The following is an 18,386-nucleotide window of genomic DNA, read 5'->3' as shown; positions in this document are numbered from 1 at the left end:
CAGCACACAGGAAGCTGTCTGGGGCGTTAGCTAAGCCCCGCCTGTGTTTGCCTCCTGCTTTAAGTGACGCAGCTCCGTAGGAGGCGGAGTAGTGTGGCCGGCAGGCAGTGGCAGAGTTGAGGCCTTGTGTGCGGTATTGTCGGAGGCGGTAGAGTACGGTGAGTGTGCGGCCGGCCGTGTGAGGGGTGTGGAGGGGGGCGCCTGCTGTGTGACGCCCGCGGGCCTGCCTCACGGCTAGAGGCCTGCGCCGCCGCCGCTGTCCTAGTGCTGGAGGCCCCCGGAGAGGAGCGCATGGAGCACGGCGTGTCTGCCGGATGTCCTTGGGCTTGTAGAGGGGGGATTAGTGGGCCTGGTCTCTGGAGAGCACATTGACGCCCTGGCCTGCTGGGGGCGCTGTGGATGGAGGTCTCCATTACAAACCCTTAGAGCTGCGGTTATTAGAGGGTGGCAGAGGCGGAGCCTGAAGCTCCTGGGCCCCAACTGTAATGCGTTACTCATAGTCCTGGGCTCTCTATATGGAGGAGAGGCCTTATAGGCCCCCTAAGGCTCCTGGGCCCGGGTGCAACCGCATCCTCTATAGTTACCAGTAGAGGGCGGTACTTCAGGTGATTGCTGTATAATGGCTGTCGCTGTGTGCCAGGAGCTCTTAATAGCCTTCTAGCATAAGGTGACGTCCTGATCTAGGGGGACCCGCCGTGCCCTGCGCCTCCTGTTGCCGCCGTGGCCGATCTAGGCGCGTGTTGCCGCCGGGGGCGCACCCCTCCAACTGACTTCGGATATGTTTACATGTGGCAGAATGTCCGCAGCGGAAGTTTCCATAGCAAATTCCGCAGCATTCCCACATCCATAACAGTCAAACCCCGTAGACTAAAGGTCTCCCAGGGAAATGCTATATATGTCCCATAGTGGATCGGCTGGGGTCTGCCACTCGGATGAAGCTCTCCACCACATGGGGGTCGGAGCGGCTATGTCCGTTCCTCTTTGTGGTTCAGCGGTAACAGTGGGGTCCTGAGCCGTGGACTCCAGCTGATAAGCATCCTGAGGATGGGTCATCAAGTGTTTTCCCTGGACAATCCCTTTAATGAGGACCTGGTCAGCGGGTCGGTGCGTGGCTCTGTAGCCGCAGGCCTACTGGTTTCCCCATATCTTTCCTCTTCATACTCCTCCATCTGCGAGGGGGGGGGGGGGGCGCTATTCCTGGGCCCGGCTTCTGCCGTTGTCAGTGCGGTTCCCACTGCTCCCTGGCAAGTCCTATGTGGCCCATTGACAGTGCGCAGTTGGGACCGCCCACTTGACTCTTGGAAGTGCGCAGTTGGGACCGCCCACTTGACTCTTGGAAGTGCGCAGTTGGGACCGCCCCCTTGACTCTTGGAAGTGCTCAGAGCCGAATCTAAGAGCCTGCCTGGACGAACGGAAAGGACCGTGCATCTGCTCCACTGACTTTATCCAATGACAGGCCTACTCTTAAGGAGCTATCCCACCAGAAACATGTATCACCTATCCACAGACCATAAATGTATAATTACTGGGGTCCAACCCCTAAGACCCCCAGGATGATGAATGGTGGGTCCCGAATGAATAGAGCATTGCTGCACTGGGCTATCTCCCACAGTCCCATAGTGGTGAATGAAGGGGTCCAGTATTCTGCACCATTCACAAGAAGGTTTTTAGACATCCCTGGGGTCTCTGCAATCAGAGCACCAGCTATCCTTTACCTATCAGGGGTGCAAAACCCCGGTCCTCAAGGGCTCCAACAGGTTATGTCTTCAGGATATCCTATAGTAAGACCACCCGTGGCCATGTCTGAGGCACAGCAGGCCGTGTCTTTAGGATATCTTACAGTATAGTTATGGAAACTGTTTGCTGTGGGCATCAAACAATGTAGGTGTCCTCTCTCAAACACTATAAGAACTGAGAGCTCCGATTTCATCCGCACCCCGGGCTGTAGATGTGCGCAGAGCCACCCATACAGGTCTTTGACAGCTAACATCTGGTTGCCATCAGCCTGTGATGTGGCTGGCCTGGTTGCCTGTCAGTTGTGGTATTGCATCATAATGCAGGAGTGATCAAACATCACAAGTTCTTGTCTCCCAGGGGGACTTAATTTTTTTTTTTTAAATGTAAAAATCAGTTACATATTAAAAATAAAAGGTTACACGTAGGGATGAGCGAGTATACTCGCTAAGGCACTACTCGCTCGAGTAATGTGCCTTAGCCGAGTATCTCCCTGCTCGTCCCGAAAGATTCGGGGGCCGCCGCAGCTGACAGGTGAGTTGTGGCGGGAAGCAGGGGAGAGCGGGCGGGAAAGAGGGCGAGAGAGCTCCCCTCCGTTCCTCCCTGCTCTCCCCCGCAGCGCCCCGGCCCCCGAATCTTTAGGGACGAGCGGGTAGTTACTCGGCTAAGGCACATTAGTTGAGTGAGTAGTACCTTAGCGAGTATACTCGCTCATCCCTAGTTACGAGTTAAACTGCCATATTTTATAATAAAAATGTAAATAAAAAAACCCAAACCTATTTGGTATTGCTATGTCCATAAAAGTCCGATCGATCAAAGTACCACACTAGTCACCCCGCACCGTGAACATCGCCAGAAAAATAATTGCGCCAGACTTGCACTTTCAGTCCCACCGTCTCCAAGAAAAAAATGTAATTAAAAGCAATCAAAATGCCATATTGTCTTCAAAAAGCGGGTACCGATAGACCCTACAGGTCGCCCCACAAAAATAAGCCTCACAGCCGTGTTGACGGAAAAATAGGTGATGGCTGCAGGGAATCTTATTTTTTTGCAAAGATTTTTTATTTTTTGAAAGTGGTACTGAAAAACCCCACCAAACTTGATGTAACCGGACCGCCCCCCCCCCCCCCGAATAGTCACCATTCCATTTTTAATATATCTTCCCTCTCACTCGTTAGACTTGCGTACGGTTTTCGATATGCTTCATTGATTGTACCATTGAAAATTACATCGTGTTCCGCAAAAAACACAAGCCGTCTTCTCAGCGGTGCCTATTTCGTGCCTCGTGCTTTTTGTTTGTGTTCAGTGCCCCTGCGTCTTGGCCTTGTGCTGTAGGTATCCTCGGGCTCCCTCACCGGTCACAGGGATTTAGTAGACCTCTTGTCATAAAGGATGGCAACAGTCTGCTGCAATAACCCCAAACAGGGGGACATAAAGGCACACAGATAGGAGATTGTGGGGCTAAAGCAGCTAAGAAAACTCACCGTTCACAACAGATTGCTGCTTCCCCGGTACAGCGACGGGCTGAGACCATAACACACGGCCATGACCCCGACTGCCTCCATTGAAGCTCAGAGAGAAGCAACCTTTTAGGTTTGGTACATTAATGGATATCCTTTATCCAACTGAGCAACTTTTGTGGAGGTCTATGACGGTCACCCCTTCATGTATGTACATGTGCTGTCATGATGATAACTCCCTCTAGATTACTGCAAGATGTGAATTCTGGCAAGTTTATCATCTAAAACCAAGATAAAGGGGTCTGATCCAAAGGTGCTGCCTGCTATGGAGGCAGTAAGGTGGGACACAGAGGTGTGCCTGTGTTACCACACTGAAGTACAGATCTGAGACCACCAGAAATATGGCCTGTACCCTAAGGGTACTTGGGTCAGCCCCATAATAACATTTAATGGGGTCACTGGAATGTCCTGATGATCGGGGGCTGCACAAAGTGGCATCGTGGGCTGCAGGTTGTTCACCCCTACTTTAAAGTAATATCTGGCTGCTGCTGTGTAAAAAGATCCATTAAAGTGGTTGTAGATGGAGGAAGCCAATGGTAACTGTCACTCTTGTGCCACAGATGCCTTCAATAAAGCTGCAGAGCTCCGATGGAGAGATCTTTGAAGTAGATGTAGAAATTGCGAAGCAATCCGTTACCATCAAGACCATGTTGGAAGGTGAGTCTGTACCCTCTTATACCTAATCTCGCTGCCCATTTTCCTCTTGTGTATGGGTACTTTAACACCGGATGAGCGCCCGGCACCTGCCGGCAGTCCCAACGATTACCGCTCCTCTGCTCATATACAATAACGGCTCACTGAATGGAGACGGAGCGCCGGAGATCTCGACTGGCCAACCACCTCCATTTACAACAAGCCGGCCGATGTTCATGGTTGAATGATTGCCTGCTTCCATGGACTGGCAGTTGCTTGGTTTTTAGGAGAGCTGAAAACCAAGTGACTCCAACAAGTGAGTGACAATCGCTCATCCAGTTACTGTGTAAACACCTCTGTAATCTCTCTTCTGAGCGATTACTCGGGTGATCGTCGGTCTGCAGAATAGTACCGCAGCGCTCTGCCACAGGTGGCTTAACAGATTGATGGCTTGCAAGTATTACGATTTCTTAGGCCTCATGTCCATGGGTGGATCGGACTCTGCATGTGGAAGCCTGCAGCAGAATCTGACCCTGCCGGAGGACACTCGGGTCTTCAATTTTCTTCACTGCGGATGTGCGCTGGAAGCACTGGCCAGCGTGCCGCAGCACATGCGCAGTTTATTTTTTAACATTTTTTTTTTCCTGCTTTCCCACAGAATCTGTAGCCTGTCTGCAATTGAATTGCGGATGGGCTGCAGATCGGACTGCTTCCAGTGTCTTCAATAAAAGCCGTCCATGTGGGAACCACACTGAAGTGGAGCATGCTACAATTTTGTTTTCTGCACCTTAAGGTCCGCATGCTTTAATTCCGCTATGGACGCTCATCCAACTGTGGCTCATTGGGCCCTACTGTTACTATTCAGGCCAGTTACTGATCCTGCCAGCTGAGGACTTCAGTAATCTAATGAGACTGCAGTCAGGGATTGTATAACACACGATCTGCATTGTATCTAACATTAAACTTGCCCTCTCTTCAGATTTGGGCATGGATGATGAAGGGGACGATGACCCTGTGCCGCTTCCTAATGTTAATGCAGCAATTCTTAAGAAGGTAAGAGTTGTTTTTTGTGTTGCTGCTGCCTATCTCCACCGTACACTGTGTCTACCCAGCTTGTCTAGGGGGGCAATGCTCTGTGGTAAGTGAGCCCTGGCTGTACATCTTGCACAGCTAACCCATGTCTCTGGCATGACCACTGCTCCTCTAGCTAACTCTGGGCTCTCCCTGATGCTGGCAGTGCTTTTTCTCTAGGACGGTCAGTCTGTAGACCGGCCAGCCACGAATTGAGCCTCTGCACGGCTCCCCTGTCGGACAGGCACACTACAGATTGATTGATTTATTTATTTATTTTAACTCATGCTTTTCCCACATCTCCCAGTGCTAATGCGGAATCTGCAACCTTTCCGCAATGTCAATTGCAGAAGGGCTGCGGATCAGATGGCTTCCATTGACTTCAATGGAAGACGTCCGTGTGGAATCCGCACAAAAATGGAGCATGCTGTGTATTTTGTTTTTTGGACACCACTTGGTGTTCCTCTGACAGTACATGCTGAAATGTGAGCAATAGATTTAGATGGAGGGAATGAGGCAGTGAAATACTCCATACTGTCTGTTAAGGACCACGTTGTTGTTCTTAAAGACTGGCTTATTATAGTTTGCAAAACCGAGCAGAATATGCAGCTGGTTTTAGAACTGTCCGCTTAGTATCCACCACTGAGGAATGAGCATTATGATCTGCTTGTACTCGCCGACCTGCTTGTACTTGTCGACTGATTCTAATTGAGGTTTCCAATTCTAGAATTAAACGACCGGTTAATCATTGTGTGTTGGGGATGAGATGGGTTTTACTGGGAACACGACTGCCCTATATTCTGCCTCACTGCCATCTGTTTATGGTAACCCATTAGAAGTCTGCCAACGCTATATAGCTGGCATGTGCGGTTCTGATGTGGGTAGATGGATTAGTAGGCATTCTATGGGACTTCTGTACAGCCGAAGAATCAACTAGTAGAAGTCGCTTATGTGTCCTCAGAACAAGTCTCGGTAGTGCCTGAGAAGAGGTGTGAAGAACTCCAGTTTGTGACTCCATGTTCCTGTCTTGGTGTTGGAAAGGAAGTTCTTTCAGGCTGCAGTCCCATCCTAAGCGTCACTGTAGTGTGTTTCTCCAGTGGTGCTGTCATAAAGGGTGGGGGGTTACCTCGCACACATGACTGCACCCCCCCAATATGTATCTGTGTGCATACTTGGCTAAAACTGGAAGAATCTGTGTATAAGAGTTAGACTTTTGGAACAAGAAGTGAGAAAATCCCAACTTGATGTTTATTTGATTTGTACCCTAGGACTAAGGACTGGTGTGGAGGTGTGCCCATTTTTATCTTGTTTCCTGGCCAGTGGGTGAGAGATCTCACCAGGGGTGGTGTCATAAAGTTGGGGAAACCATTACCAAAAAGTAGTTTGTTATTTTTTCAATTTTTTTTTTAAAATTTATTTAAAGTGTAAATATCTTTTGTAACTTCATATACAAAAGTAAAGTCGTTTTATTTCTATTTATTTTTTACCCTACTTCTGTTATCCAGGCTTTTGCATCTGGTGGTTATGCAGATAGCAAAGGCCATACAAAAAGCAACCACTAAGTGTGATAATTGGAGGTAAAACTTTCTAAGAGCAGCCAACCAAGGTATGTCTTTAACCCCTTAGTGACGGAGCGCTTTTTTCCATTTTAGTTTTTTCCTACTCCCTTTTAAAAAAATCGTAGCTCCTTTATTTATCCATCGACGTCGCTGTATGAGGGCTTGTTTTTTGCGGGACGAGTTGTATTTTTCAATGGCACTATTTATTGTAGCATATAATTTACTGAAAAACTTTTAAAAAATTCTTAGCGGAGAGAAATGGAAAAAAACGACATTCCACCATCTTTCGGTGCGTCCTGTTTCTACAGCACAAACTGCAACAAAAACGACCTGATATTTTTATTCTATGGGTCAGTATGATACCAAACTTATATAGTTTTTTTTTTTTTTTCTGTACTTGTATTTTTTTTTTTTAAGATATGTAAGTTTTTTTCAATTTTCTGCGGTCATTTTGTGCGCGCGATAACTTTTTTATTTTTCTGCCGACGTAGTTGTGCAAGGGCTCATTTTTTGCGGGATGTCCTGTAGTTTCCGATAGTATCAATTTGAAATACATACAACTTTTTGATCGCTTTTTATTGTATTTTTTTTTTTCTGGAAGACAGGGTAACTAAAGTGTATTTCTGGCATTCTTTATTTTTTTTTTTTTTCGGACAACGTTCACTGTGCAGGAAAAATAATGCACTACTTTGATAGATCGGACTTTTCCGGACGCGGCAATACCAAATACATATTTTTATTATGATTTAGATTTTTTAATAATTGATATGGCAAAAGGGTGATTTAAACTTTTATAACTTTTTTTTTTTTTTCCTTACTTTGAAGTCCCCCTGGGGGACTTTAACATGCGATGCTTTGATCGCTCCTGCAGTATAGCTTAATGCTATAGCATTACGTCATACTGCTTTTTTACAGGCAGTCTATCAAGCCACCCTGTGTGGATGGCTTGATAGGCAGCCCTGGGGCCATTCATTAGGCCCCCGGCTGCCATGACACCTGCATGGCTTCCCTGATCTCACCGCGGGGGGGCCGTGCGGGACCCCTAAACAGCGTTCGGGGGACTTAAATGCCGCTGTCAGAATTGACAGCGGCATTTAAAGGGTTAATAGCCCCGAATGGCCGAGCGCGGCTATTGCCCACGGGTGTCAGCTGTAATAAACAGCTGACGCTTGCGCTGTATGGAGGGAGATAGCGGTGCTAACTCCCTCCATACACATCCTGCAACAGCAGGACGTAGTTTTACGATAGCGCCGTCACTAAGGGGTTAAAGGGGTGTTTTCCATTCTACACACTTATTGCAAACCCCAAACACTCTTGCTCAGCTGTCTCTATACCTCCCATAGAAGCGAATGGTGGGAGCCACACACCTATAGGGTCACATTTATTTTCAGCCTGGATGTCAGTCACTGGCCAAGACAAGTTTGGCTGTTTGCACTTGGATTTATGTAACGAGCTTTTATAGATTAAGCTCCATGTGTTTAGAAAAGTGTCTGTTTCTTGGTCACCGAGTATAAAACTACCACCATGCGCAAATCATATGATGCTTCGTGACTTGATATCATACTTTGTGCCGTTTTCCAGGTGATCCAATGGTGCACCCACCACAAAGATGACCCTCCTCCCCCCGAGGATGATGAGAATAAGGAGAAGAGGACAGACGATATACCTGTATGGGACCAGGAATTTCTTAAAGTAGACCAAGGAACTCTATTTGAACTTATCCTGGTGAGTTCCTTTAGCTTCATTTGATGTAGGTCTTTGTTCTCTGAAAACTTCAAAAATGACTTGGATACCAACTAGAATAAAGAGAACACAAACTAGGCAGCTGTGTAAACAGTCAATGATCCCTAGTAAGTATTATAGAAGGGTCCCTTGATAAGATGATCAGTGTGTCCCCCTGATCTACAGTGAAACCTGTCATGAAGTATTAAATTCCCTGCGGTGCCACCATGGGGTAAATTATCCAGACACCCCCTGACAGTCACTGGGTGTCTGTATAATGCAGGACAGGTCCTCCCAGATGAAGTCTCCATTTGGGGCAGGAGAGGATGAACCCAAACAGACTCTTTCTATCAGCTAAGAATTCCCTAGTGGTGAATGTGAAAATGGGCTTCCTAAAATGGACAATCCCTCTTAAAAGGGTACCGGACAGCATTTAGACATTCTATCAGTTACAGGTATATATCACCAAATCCTGCAAGAATACATTGTGCAGGTCAGACGGTCTCTCTCAGATTTGGCCTTCATTCATGTGAATTCCCCAAATACAATTGCATAAGCAATAAGATGTTACATGCGCGCGTCGTTCGCCGCTCCCAACATGAATATATAGAGGTCTGCCATCCAAACTTCAATAAGAAAGTTGTGAAGGAGACCTCAAAATAAATCCATGTGGAAACGGAGCTGGGCAGGTAGTCCCAGCCACCCATGGCAGTCAGCACACACAGTGATCTCTGCAGGCTGTATGTACGCGGACTTCCACGGGAGCTGGGAGAGTATACAAAGCACATTTCCAAACTCCTGACCTGTCCTAGGAGCACCATAAGCTAGCAGGCTCCCTATAAGTATGATGTAGTGTTTTGCCATACAGTTATACTGATATAATACATTTTTACTTATCCAGGCTGCCAATTATTTGGATATCAAAGGACTGCTCGACGTAACCTGTAAAACCGTGGCAAACATGATCAAAGGCAAAACACCAGAAGAAATTCGGAAGACATTTAATATTAAGAATGATTTTACTGAAGAGGAAGAGGCACAGGTGATTTGCTTGAAGACATTTTCTGCTGTTTTTATTCTCCAACTTGTTGGCACTTGCAAAATGTGGCATTACTTGTTGGCAAGTCTGGGGGGGGGGGGGGGGGGGGAGTTGGGCTCATGTCCAGGGGCGGATTGGATTTCTGCAGCAGGAGACCTGCAGAAACCATTTGTGGGAGATTGCAGATGTAATGGTTTTTCCACGTGGACAAAAAGAAAATCCGCAACCCCACTTCCCTAATTGACTTTAACTTTCAAATTCGTAAGTCTATAGGTAGACGCACTAAGAATCGTCTGCACTCATTGACTTCTATTGAGCCCGTCCGCACTGAAACGGAGGATGCTGAAATTTGTTTTCTGCATGCTTAAATTCAGTTGTGGATGCCAGTGCTTCCCTATGGGCACTTTGAATTGTGGATCTTCCAATTAGGTGACCTGTCCGGATTCCGTAAATCAAATCAACTCGTGGACATTGCACCTAAGCCAGTTTTGGACGTTTCAGTATGTCAAAGCCTCCTAGTGCTGGAGTTGGAGCAGAAGCTGCTCTAGAGTGGCTAGTACTTTTAGTTACAGGTGCAGCGCTCATTGATTTCGACTGCTGCACCTGCAACTACGAGCGCCGACCACCACACAGGAGTTTGCAGCGGTTTCTGTTCTGACCCCTGTACACCTATGCACTCTCTCATCCTGTTCAATGGGACACAGTAAGACCTTGAGTATAGCTTCTGCCACTAGGAGGTGACACTAAGCATAGTGTTAACTCCTCCCACTAGCTATACCCCTCCTGCAAGCACCAAGCTGATCAGTTTGTATGCAAACAGTAGGAGCAGCCAGTAGGATACAACAACAATGGTTGTTAAACAATACTCAAGAACTGTAACTCATTCGAACACCACGTGCCACTGCACTGCGAACACTCCAACCAAGGAGTATATGTAACAGTGCTAATAACAGGGTGGGTGCTGTGTTTCCCCAATGAACAGGATGAGAGAGAGAATTTACAGTAAGTTATAACAAAATCTTGTTTTCTCATCTATCATTGGGGGACACAGCAAGACCTTTGGAAGTTCTAGAGCAGTACCCAGGGGGGTGGAAAAATATAAGCCGCAGGTGTAAAGCAGCATAATCGTCTCTTTAACCAGCGTTAAGGGATGCCTAGGCCTCCAAAATGCTCAGGAGTAACGGTCCCATCCACCCACCAGGAGAAGGCTTCCAACGAGACATCCGCTGTCCGAGTAATATGTTGTAACCCAGCCTGAAGACATGTCCCTTGCGCTGTAACCCAGTATGGCTGTAAAGTGGAGCCAGTGCGAGGAGCCCACTTGGAAAACCAAGGACAGGACTTGTGTTGTCGGAGTACCAGCAGCGACCTGGGACCGAATTCTCCAACGATAGCACGTGTAGAGGTGTAACAATGGTTAACGCCCCTTCTTTTGATGACCAGGAAACTGCGCCTGCTAGCGCCTCCTGCTTGGAAGGGAGAATAGTAGCCAAGGCAAGCTGGATGTGACGACAGTAGCATCAGCAATGGATCCAAAACTTCAAAGAGCTGGAGGCCTTATAGCTGCCGACCTAGTTGAACGGTAGGGTCTACTGAAATCCAGATGGTTAACCCCCAACTAGGCAGGCTGTAATGACCTCCTTGGATCTGAGAGGTCGCTGGAGGTGGGTGGAGGAAAGGGAACCTCCAGTGACACCTATGGCTGGCAGGAGACAGAGCAGTTAGTGCTGTTCTGGTCCACTCTGTCGTCTTGGAGGCGAGGGTAGCAGCGCTGTCTGCAGCACTGTTTACAACCTCCCCATTTGGAAACCATTAGAGATGTTGAGTCATCCCCCCCCCCCCCCCCCCCCCCCCCCCCCCGATGCCCATCTAAAAAGGGAGAAAGGAAAAATTAAAAACAGAAGACTTTCAGCGCAGGAACATCTGCCTCCTTCAGACACTAAGTAAAAACTGATCAGCTTGGTGCCTGCATGAGGGGAATAGCTAGTGGGAGGAGTTTAACACTTATACTTCGTGTCATCTATTGGCAGAAGCTATACCCAAGGTCTTGTGTCCCCCATGATACAGATGAGAAAACCCCCTTTAACTTATATGGAATACTGCTTTCAATTTGTGGTGCTGTTGGGGGTACCTTTCATCCTTTAGTTGGATACTTGGCTGGAAAGTAAAACAAATGGTGAGCTATGCAATAGAAGAAGGTGCTGGGTCACTAGAGGTGGAGCAGCTCATGGAGGGAGGTCCCAATGTCTATATGAACAATAAATTACCGATCTTTAGCCAAAAGTGTTGGTGAGGGATGGACATTATTTAACTCCACTAGTAGGACTATTCACGGAATATATACCGGAATAAAAATTTGGGGTGTTCATCAAGATTTTAGTGACTGTTTTCTGTTGTGTTTATATAAAAAAAAAAGTGGGTGGCAAATAGCAAGACAATTTCTTTATAAGTCTTTTTCTTGCTCGCTCTTTCTGTGGCAATCGCCACTTTTTTTCCTTGTCGTGATTGGACCTCCTACAGGAGGGACAGAACCTCCGCAGGCTGACTACTTATAATCTGACAAACTGCTGGAAATCATAGTGCACATCTACACCGCCAACTGGAACGTCTTGCCCGTGGACAGGCCAAGATGTGGCAAACTTAAGGAGCATGAGTTCCTTGATGTCCCATCTTACTCCAGTGAAATGCCACATGTGGTCATAGACTTAAGAGATTGCTCCGCCTACAGACCATATGAATTCTGCACTGCCTACGTTCGGGTAGTGAGGAGGCAGATATTATATAGTCTATCAGTTGGCTAGTCGCACTACTGTGTACAGTATGCTTGTAAAGCAAGAGGCCATGAAGTGTAAGTCCGCCACTCTTTAAAAAAAAGTATTCCTTGCATTGATGCCTATGGCTGCTGCACTGGAGATGCCAGCTCTTCAGATTGCCTTTACATATGTTTTCCATTAATGACTGGTCTTATTCTGTCTTGCAGGTCCGCAAGGAGAATCAGTGGTGTGAAGAGAAATGAATGGCCGTGCCTCTGGTCATGTAACACTGTAAGAATTGTTCCAATAGTTGCACTGCTCTGTTTAAATAGACAATTCAGCAGCTTCTCCTATTAGCAGCCGGGCGTGTTGCTGCATGTCGTGTCCTATATAAATATATATTTTTTTTGAGTAACGATTCCTCTCCCCAAACTGTGTTTTTACCATTGTAACCGTGTGACTTACTATAAAACTATAATTAGTCTCCGATCTCTTTGCTGTGAAGACAGAAGATGCCATTCGCATTGTCCCTTCCTAATGCTTTCATGCCAGTGATTGCGGACTGTTCCATATCATATTCGTACATGGCCATGATGTAAGCGTTGGCTAGAAGCCACATGATGACACAACAGTCTTGTGGATCTTCGTTAGATCACATATCACTAAGGTTTCTATGGAGTTTGCCTCGGTGCTGCTGTTCTAGTAGATCGGCTTAGGGGACGCTCCAGCATGTCAGGCTGTACCACCGCATCCACACACCTTGTAAGCTTATTTATTTTACTTTTTGCTGGTGCTTTTGGGAAAATAAAACAGAGCTTGGACTGACTTATTGTATGTATTGAACTGGCAACTGTAATCCTGTAGCTGCTGTTAAAGGGATATTCTCATCTTAGAAAGTTAGGGTTGCTGCGGGGGAGGGGGGGGGGGGGCTGACTTCTGAGATCTCCACTGGTCCTGAGAAGGAAGGGTATAGCATCACTGGTATACTGCGGGGTTACTTGTAAACTGACTATACACCTTTTATTCCAAAAATATGGTGGAGCAGGAACATTGGATGAGACGCTTGCACCTTTAAAGGGGTTGTCCCGCGGCCAAAACGAAACATTTTTCACACCCCAGTCCCCCATGTTAAGCAAGCCTTACAAACTACCCATGTAAATCGTTTTTTTAGAGCGTTTCTACTCACCATGAAGCTGTTTCATGAAGTTATAAAAATCTTCTTCCAAGATGGCCACCGTCATTTCCCATGGTGCACCGCGGGTCTTTTCCCATGGTGCACCGTGGTTTACAAGCTCTTCAGGCCTTTGTCCATGGCTGATGCCCTCTGCTACACTATTGGCATCCGTCTTGCCAATCTACTTTATGCTCCTCTCTTTCTCGATAGACTTTGACCACAGATGCATTCGATGAATTGGGTAGTGCCGCAGTTCTGCAGGTGTTGGGAGGGTGTCTGAGAGGGACTACTAAATGGGTACAGCTTGCTATACCAGTGTTGCAGCCCCTTTTTTTTAGTGTCAGGATCAGTAGAAGTCCCTGAGGTTAAGATGGGAATAAGCCTTTAATGAGATGGTCTCACGCTCGTATATCACAGAGGTTCCCATAGACTGCAATTTCAGAACAAATTCAGATCATACCTCTCATCCCGTAACCTTTCTGTACTTTGTTAGTTGCACTTCCAAGGCTTGGGTAGGATGGCTTTCTCTGACACATTCTGTTGAGTATCACTTGTGTGTCTCAGAAGCCCCATACACATTAAGGTAAGGTGATTAAACTACCATTCTTCCTACGCACTTCAGTCCATGTTGGCCGTTGTAGTCCTTCCAGCTGGCCATGTATCTTCAGTGACGCCAGGAAACGAAGGAACAGTCGTTCTAGGAAGGCTTTTTTTTAAAGAATCGTTCACCTGACTGTATGAAAACTTACCACTTGGCTATTTTCTTCTGACTACGGCGGTCGTCCGCTGGCCAAAATGTTCACTCGATACATGTCACCTTACAAATTGTTGTGGTTTTGAGTTTTGTCCGTTTTGCTCACCTGAAGAGATGCTGATCAGGTTCTGCATTTTCACTTAACAGATCTGTGCAACTCCCCTCCCCCTAGCTTCTATATATGCCTTTGTGTTGTGTTCATTATACTTTTTAATCTGTATTGAAGAGCAGGTTTAAACTTTCCTAATAAATAAAACTTAAAGGACTTTGTTGCCAAATGTTTTACTTCAGCAAACTGGGTTGGGGCTCATTCAGCGCACCTTATAGTGAGAACTAGAAGAAAATGGTAATGAAGGGTGGGCTGAACTAGAGAGAATATGTGGCTTCAGTTTATTGAGGATTTGACAACATCTGTTAGGATCCCATCACTGCATATCAATGCGGTTGAGGTCTGAATGTTGCATTGGACATTCAAAGACCTCTGCATCTAAAGGAAAGACAAAGGTAGGTTCTTTACTGTAAGAGCAGTAAGACTATGGAACTCTATCGGAGTGTTTGATGACCAATTCGATAAGAGTTCAAGTGGGGCCTGGACGCCTTTCTTGAGCAATACAATAGTGTGTTAATTACTTAAAGGTGTGTTTATCTGGGGATTACTCCAAATGGCAGATTGGAGTCAGGAAGGAATTTCTTTTTCCCCTTAAATGGGGAAAAGTGGCTTCTACCTCATTGGAGGTTTTTTTTTTCCTTTCTCCTCCCTCTGAATCAACGTGGGTGGGTTAAAGACATGTTCAGCCCTTTTTTTTTTTTTTTTGGCCTTGCGTATTGTTACTATGCCCAGTACAGAGCATTAACTGACTTATTCTCCCTCATGGGGGAGATTAATGAGGCTGTATGCCAGGTGTAACTAAGGGCTCACTCACATAGGTATATACTCACAATACAGTTAGGGCCAGAAATATTTGGACAGTGACACAAGTTTTGTTATTTTAGCTGTTTACAAAAACATGTTCAGAAATACAATTATATATATATAATATGGGCTGAAAGTGCACACTCCCAGCTGCAATAAGAGTTTCCACATCCAAATCGGAGAAGGGGTTTAGGAATCATAGCTCTGTAATGCATAGCCTCCTCTTTTTCAAGGGACCAAAAGTAATTGGACAATGGACTCTAAGGGCTGCAATTAACTCAGAAGGCGTCTCCCTCGTTAACCTGTAATCAATTAAGTAGTTAAAAGGTCTGGGGTTGATTCCAGGTGTGTGGTTTTGGATTTGGAAGCTGTTGCTGTGACCAGACAACATGCGGTCAAAGGAACTCTCAATTGAGGTGAAGCAGAACATCCTGAGGCTGAAAAAAAAAGAAAAAATCCATCAGAGAGATAGCAGACATGCTTGGAGTAGCAAAATCAACAGTCGGGTACATTCTGAGAAAAAAGGAATTCACTGGTGAGCTTGGGAACTCAAAAAGGCCTGGGCGTCCACGGAAGACAACGGTGGTGGATGATCGCCGCATACTTTCTTTGGTGAAGAAGAACCCGTTCACAACATCAACTGAAGTCCAGAACACACTCAGGGAAGTAGGTGTATCTGTCTCTAAGTCAACAGTAAAGAGAAGACTCCATGAAAGTAAATACAAAGGGTTCACATGTAGATGCAAACCATTCATCAATTCCAAAAATAGACAGGCCAGAGTTAAATTTGCCGAAAAACACCAAGAAGCCAGCCCAGTTCTGGAAAAGTATTCTATGGACAGATGAGACAAAGATCAACCTGTACCAGAATGATGGGAAGAAAAGGAACGGCACATGATCCAAGGCACACCACATCCTCTGTAAAACATGGTGGAGGCAACGTGATGGCATGGGCATGCATGGCTTTCAATGGCACTGGGTCACTTGTGTTTATTGATGACATAACAGCAGACAAGAGTAGCCGGATGAATTCTGAAGTGTACCGGGATATACTTTCAGCCCAGATTCAGCCAAATGCTGCAAAGTTGATCGGACGGCGCTTCACAGTACAGATGGACAATGACCCCAAGCATACAGCCAAAGCTACCCAGGAGTTCATGAGTGCAAAAAAGTGGAACATTCTGCAATGGCCAAGTCAATCACCAGATCTTAACCCAATTGAGCATGCATTTCACTTGCTCAAATCCAGACTTCAGACGGAAAGACCCACAAACAAGCAAGACCTGAAGGCTGCGGCTGTAAAGGCCTGGCAAAGCCTTAAGAAGGAGGAAACTGAGCGTTTGGTGATGTCCATGGGTTCCAGACTTAAAGGGGTTGTCCCGAGGCAGCAAGTGGGTCTATACACTTCTGTATGGCCATAATAATGCACTTTGTAATATACATTGTGCATTAATTATGAGCCATACAGAAGTTATAAAAAGTTTTTTACTTACCTGCTCCGTTGCTGGCGTCCTCGTCTCCATGGTGCCGACTAATTTTCGCCCTCCGATGGCCAAATTAGCCGCGCTTGCGCAGTCCGGGTCTTCAGCAGTCTTCTATGGAGCCGCTCGTGCCAGAGAGCGGCTCCGTGTAGCTCCGCCCCGTCACGTGCCGATTCCAGCCAATCAGGAGGCTGGAATCGGCAGTGGACCGCACAGAAGAGCTGCGGTCCACGAAGACAGAGGATCCCGGCGGCCATCTTCAGCGGTAAGTATTGAAGTCACCGGAGCGCGGGGATTAAGGTAAGCGCTCCGGTAAACTTTCTTTACTTCCCTGCATCGGGGTTGTCTCGCGCCGAACGGGGGGGGGGGGGGGGGGGGGTTGAAAAAAAAAAAAGCCCGTTTCGGCGCGGGACAACCCCTTTAAGGCAGTGATTGCCTCCAAAGAATTCGCAACAAAATATTGAAAAAAAAAATATTTTGTTTGGGTTATGTTTATTTGTCCAATTACTTTTGAGCTCCTAAAATGTGGAGTGTTTGTAAAGAAATGTGTACAATTCCTACATTTTCTATCAGATATTTTTGTTCAACCCTTTAAATTAAACGTTACAATCTGCACTTGAATTCTGTTGTAGAGGCTTCATTTCAAATCCAATGCGGTGGCATGCAGAGCCCAACTCGTGAAAATTGTGTTACTGTCCAAATATTTCTGGCCCTAACTGTATATTATGCATGTGTATATCCTGTGTGTAACATGCGATGAATGGAGTCCGTCAATGCACATGTGCTTAGACAGTGTGTATCGATATACAGGAGAAATTGCAGTATGGTACAGATCATAGCAGTGCAGTTATAGAGTTGCTGACTGATATTTGAGATCATCAAATCATTAACAACCACCTGTCTGTTATATTCTCTGCCCCTGATCACATGGCTGATGTCAAAGGTCCTAAAAACATGCAGAACCTGACAGCAGCTGTGTGTTTACAGAACCTATGATATCTGGGCTGTGTCCATGAGTGAGTTACATGCTCCAGCCCTGATCACATGACAGTGACATCATCACAGGGCCTTCATCTGTGTGCAGATTACAGGCAAACTACAAACTCCATGGCCTCGGTTACTATGGAATAATAATGACCACCTGTCTGAGTTACATGTGAAGATGCAACAGGCACGCTGACCTTTAGTAACCTGCAGCGCTGGACAGCACCTGTAATGATGTCACCACCATGTGATTGGTCACCTGTGTGGGAGGAGTCCAGGTTCACATGACCAGAGTACAGGACTCTACTGTGCTGGTTGTGACCCCTGTGCTATGGGATGAAAAGTGGATGTTCCAGAGCTGCATGAGCTGTGTGCCAGAGCTGTGTGGCACATAGTGCCACCAGAAACACTGGTGCTCTTAATTCCTAAGTAGTACTAGTATATCCCTGTTGGCAATGGATGTGACTATTTAACTACCGCTCTGGCCGGTTTTTCAAAAATAGAACTATAGCTGATACGAAGTCTAGCAACAATGGCACCTTAAGAGAAAATTAGGCCAATCCGATGCTTCCCTCTGTACCTACGTGCTGTAGGGAGTAGGAGTGTGGGTCATGGGAATATTGTATCTGACAGTAATAGTTACTCTACCATGAAGGGTGAAATGTGACTGGCTAGTGCTGCATAACCAGGTCTAGTACAGAGCCCAGTGGTAAAATAATTACTAGTTGTATGACATGTGGCTGGTGGAGACTTGCAATCGCTACATAATCAGATACTGGGTATAATGACGATGAGAAAGAAAAGCCGGTTCCTTTAAAAACTCTCTTCAAAAGAAAGATGCATAAAACTTCAAATGGTAGATACCGTGTAACACCATGTCTGCGCTCAGATGTTTTTTTTTTTTCTCTCCAAGACCTTGTTAGCTGTGATCAAGAAAGTAAACACTCATGGGTACTCTACTTTAACCCCTTAACTGTATAGGGTGTAGAAACAAGATGCACCGAAAAACAGCAGCCCCTTTCTTTTCATTTCTGTCCACTTAGAACTTT

At 46.2% G+C, this 18,386-nt stretch overlaps 1 protein-coding gene across 1 annotated transcript; it reads left to right on the top strand.

Annotated features, from left to right (window-relative positions):
- SKP1 (S-phase kinase associated protein 1) lies at positions 1 to 14,224 on the top strand. The gene is made up of 6 exons (XM_066590704.1): positions 1 to 158; positions 3,815 to 3,911; positions 4,867 to 4,940; positions 8,099 to 8,242; positions 9,141 to 9,281; positions 12,259 to 14,224. Exons 2-6 carry the CDS (start codon positions 3,815 to 3,817, stop codon positions 12,292 to 12,294), a joined length of 492 nt encoding a protein of 163 aa, XP_066446801.1. The 5' UTR covers positions 1 to 158; the 3' UTR covers positions 12,295 to 14,224.
- Positions 14,225 to 18,386: the final 4,162 nt, after the last annotated feature.

Source organism: Eleutherodactylus coqui, chromosome 2 (assembly GCF_035609145.1).
Source record: "Eleutherodactylus coqui strain aEleCoq1 chromosome 2, aEleCoq1.hap1, whole genome shotgun sequence".
Classification (NCBI taxonomy): domain Eukaryota; kingdom Metazoa; phylum Chordata; class Amphibia; order Anura; family Eleutherodactylidae; genus Eleutherodactylus; species Eleutherodactylus coqui.
This window is presented reverse-complemented; position numbering and strand designations above follow the sequence as displayed.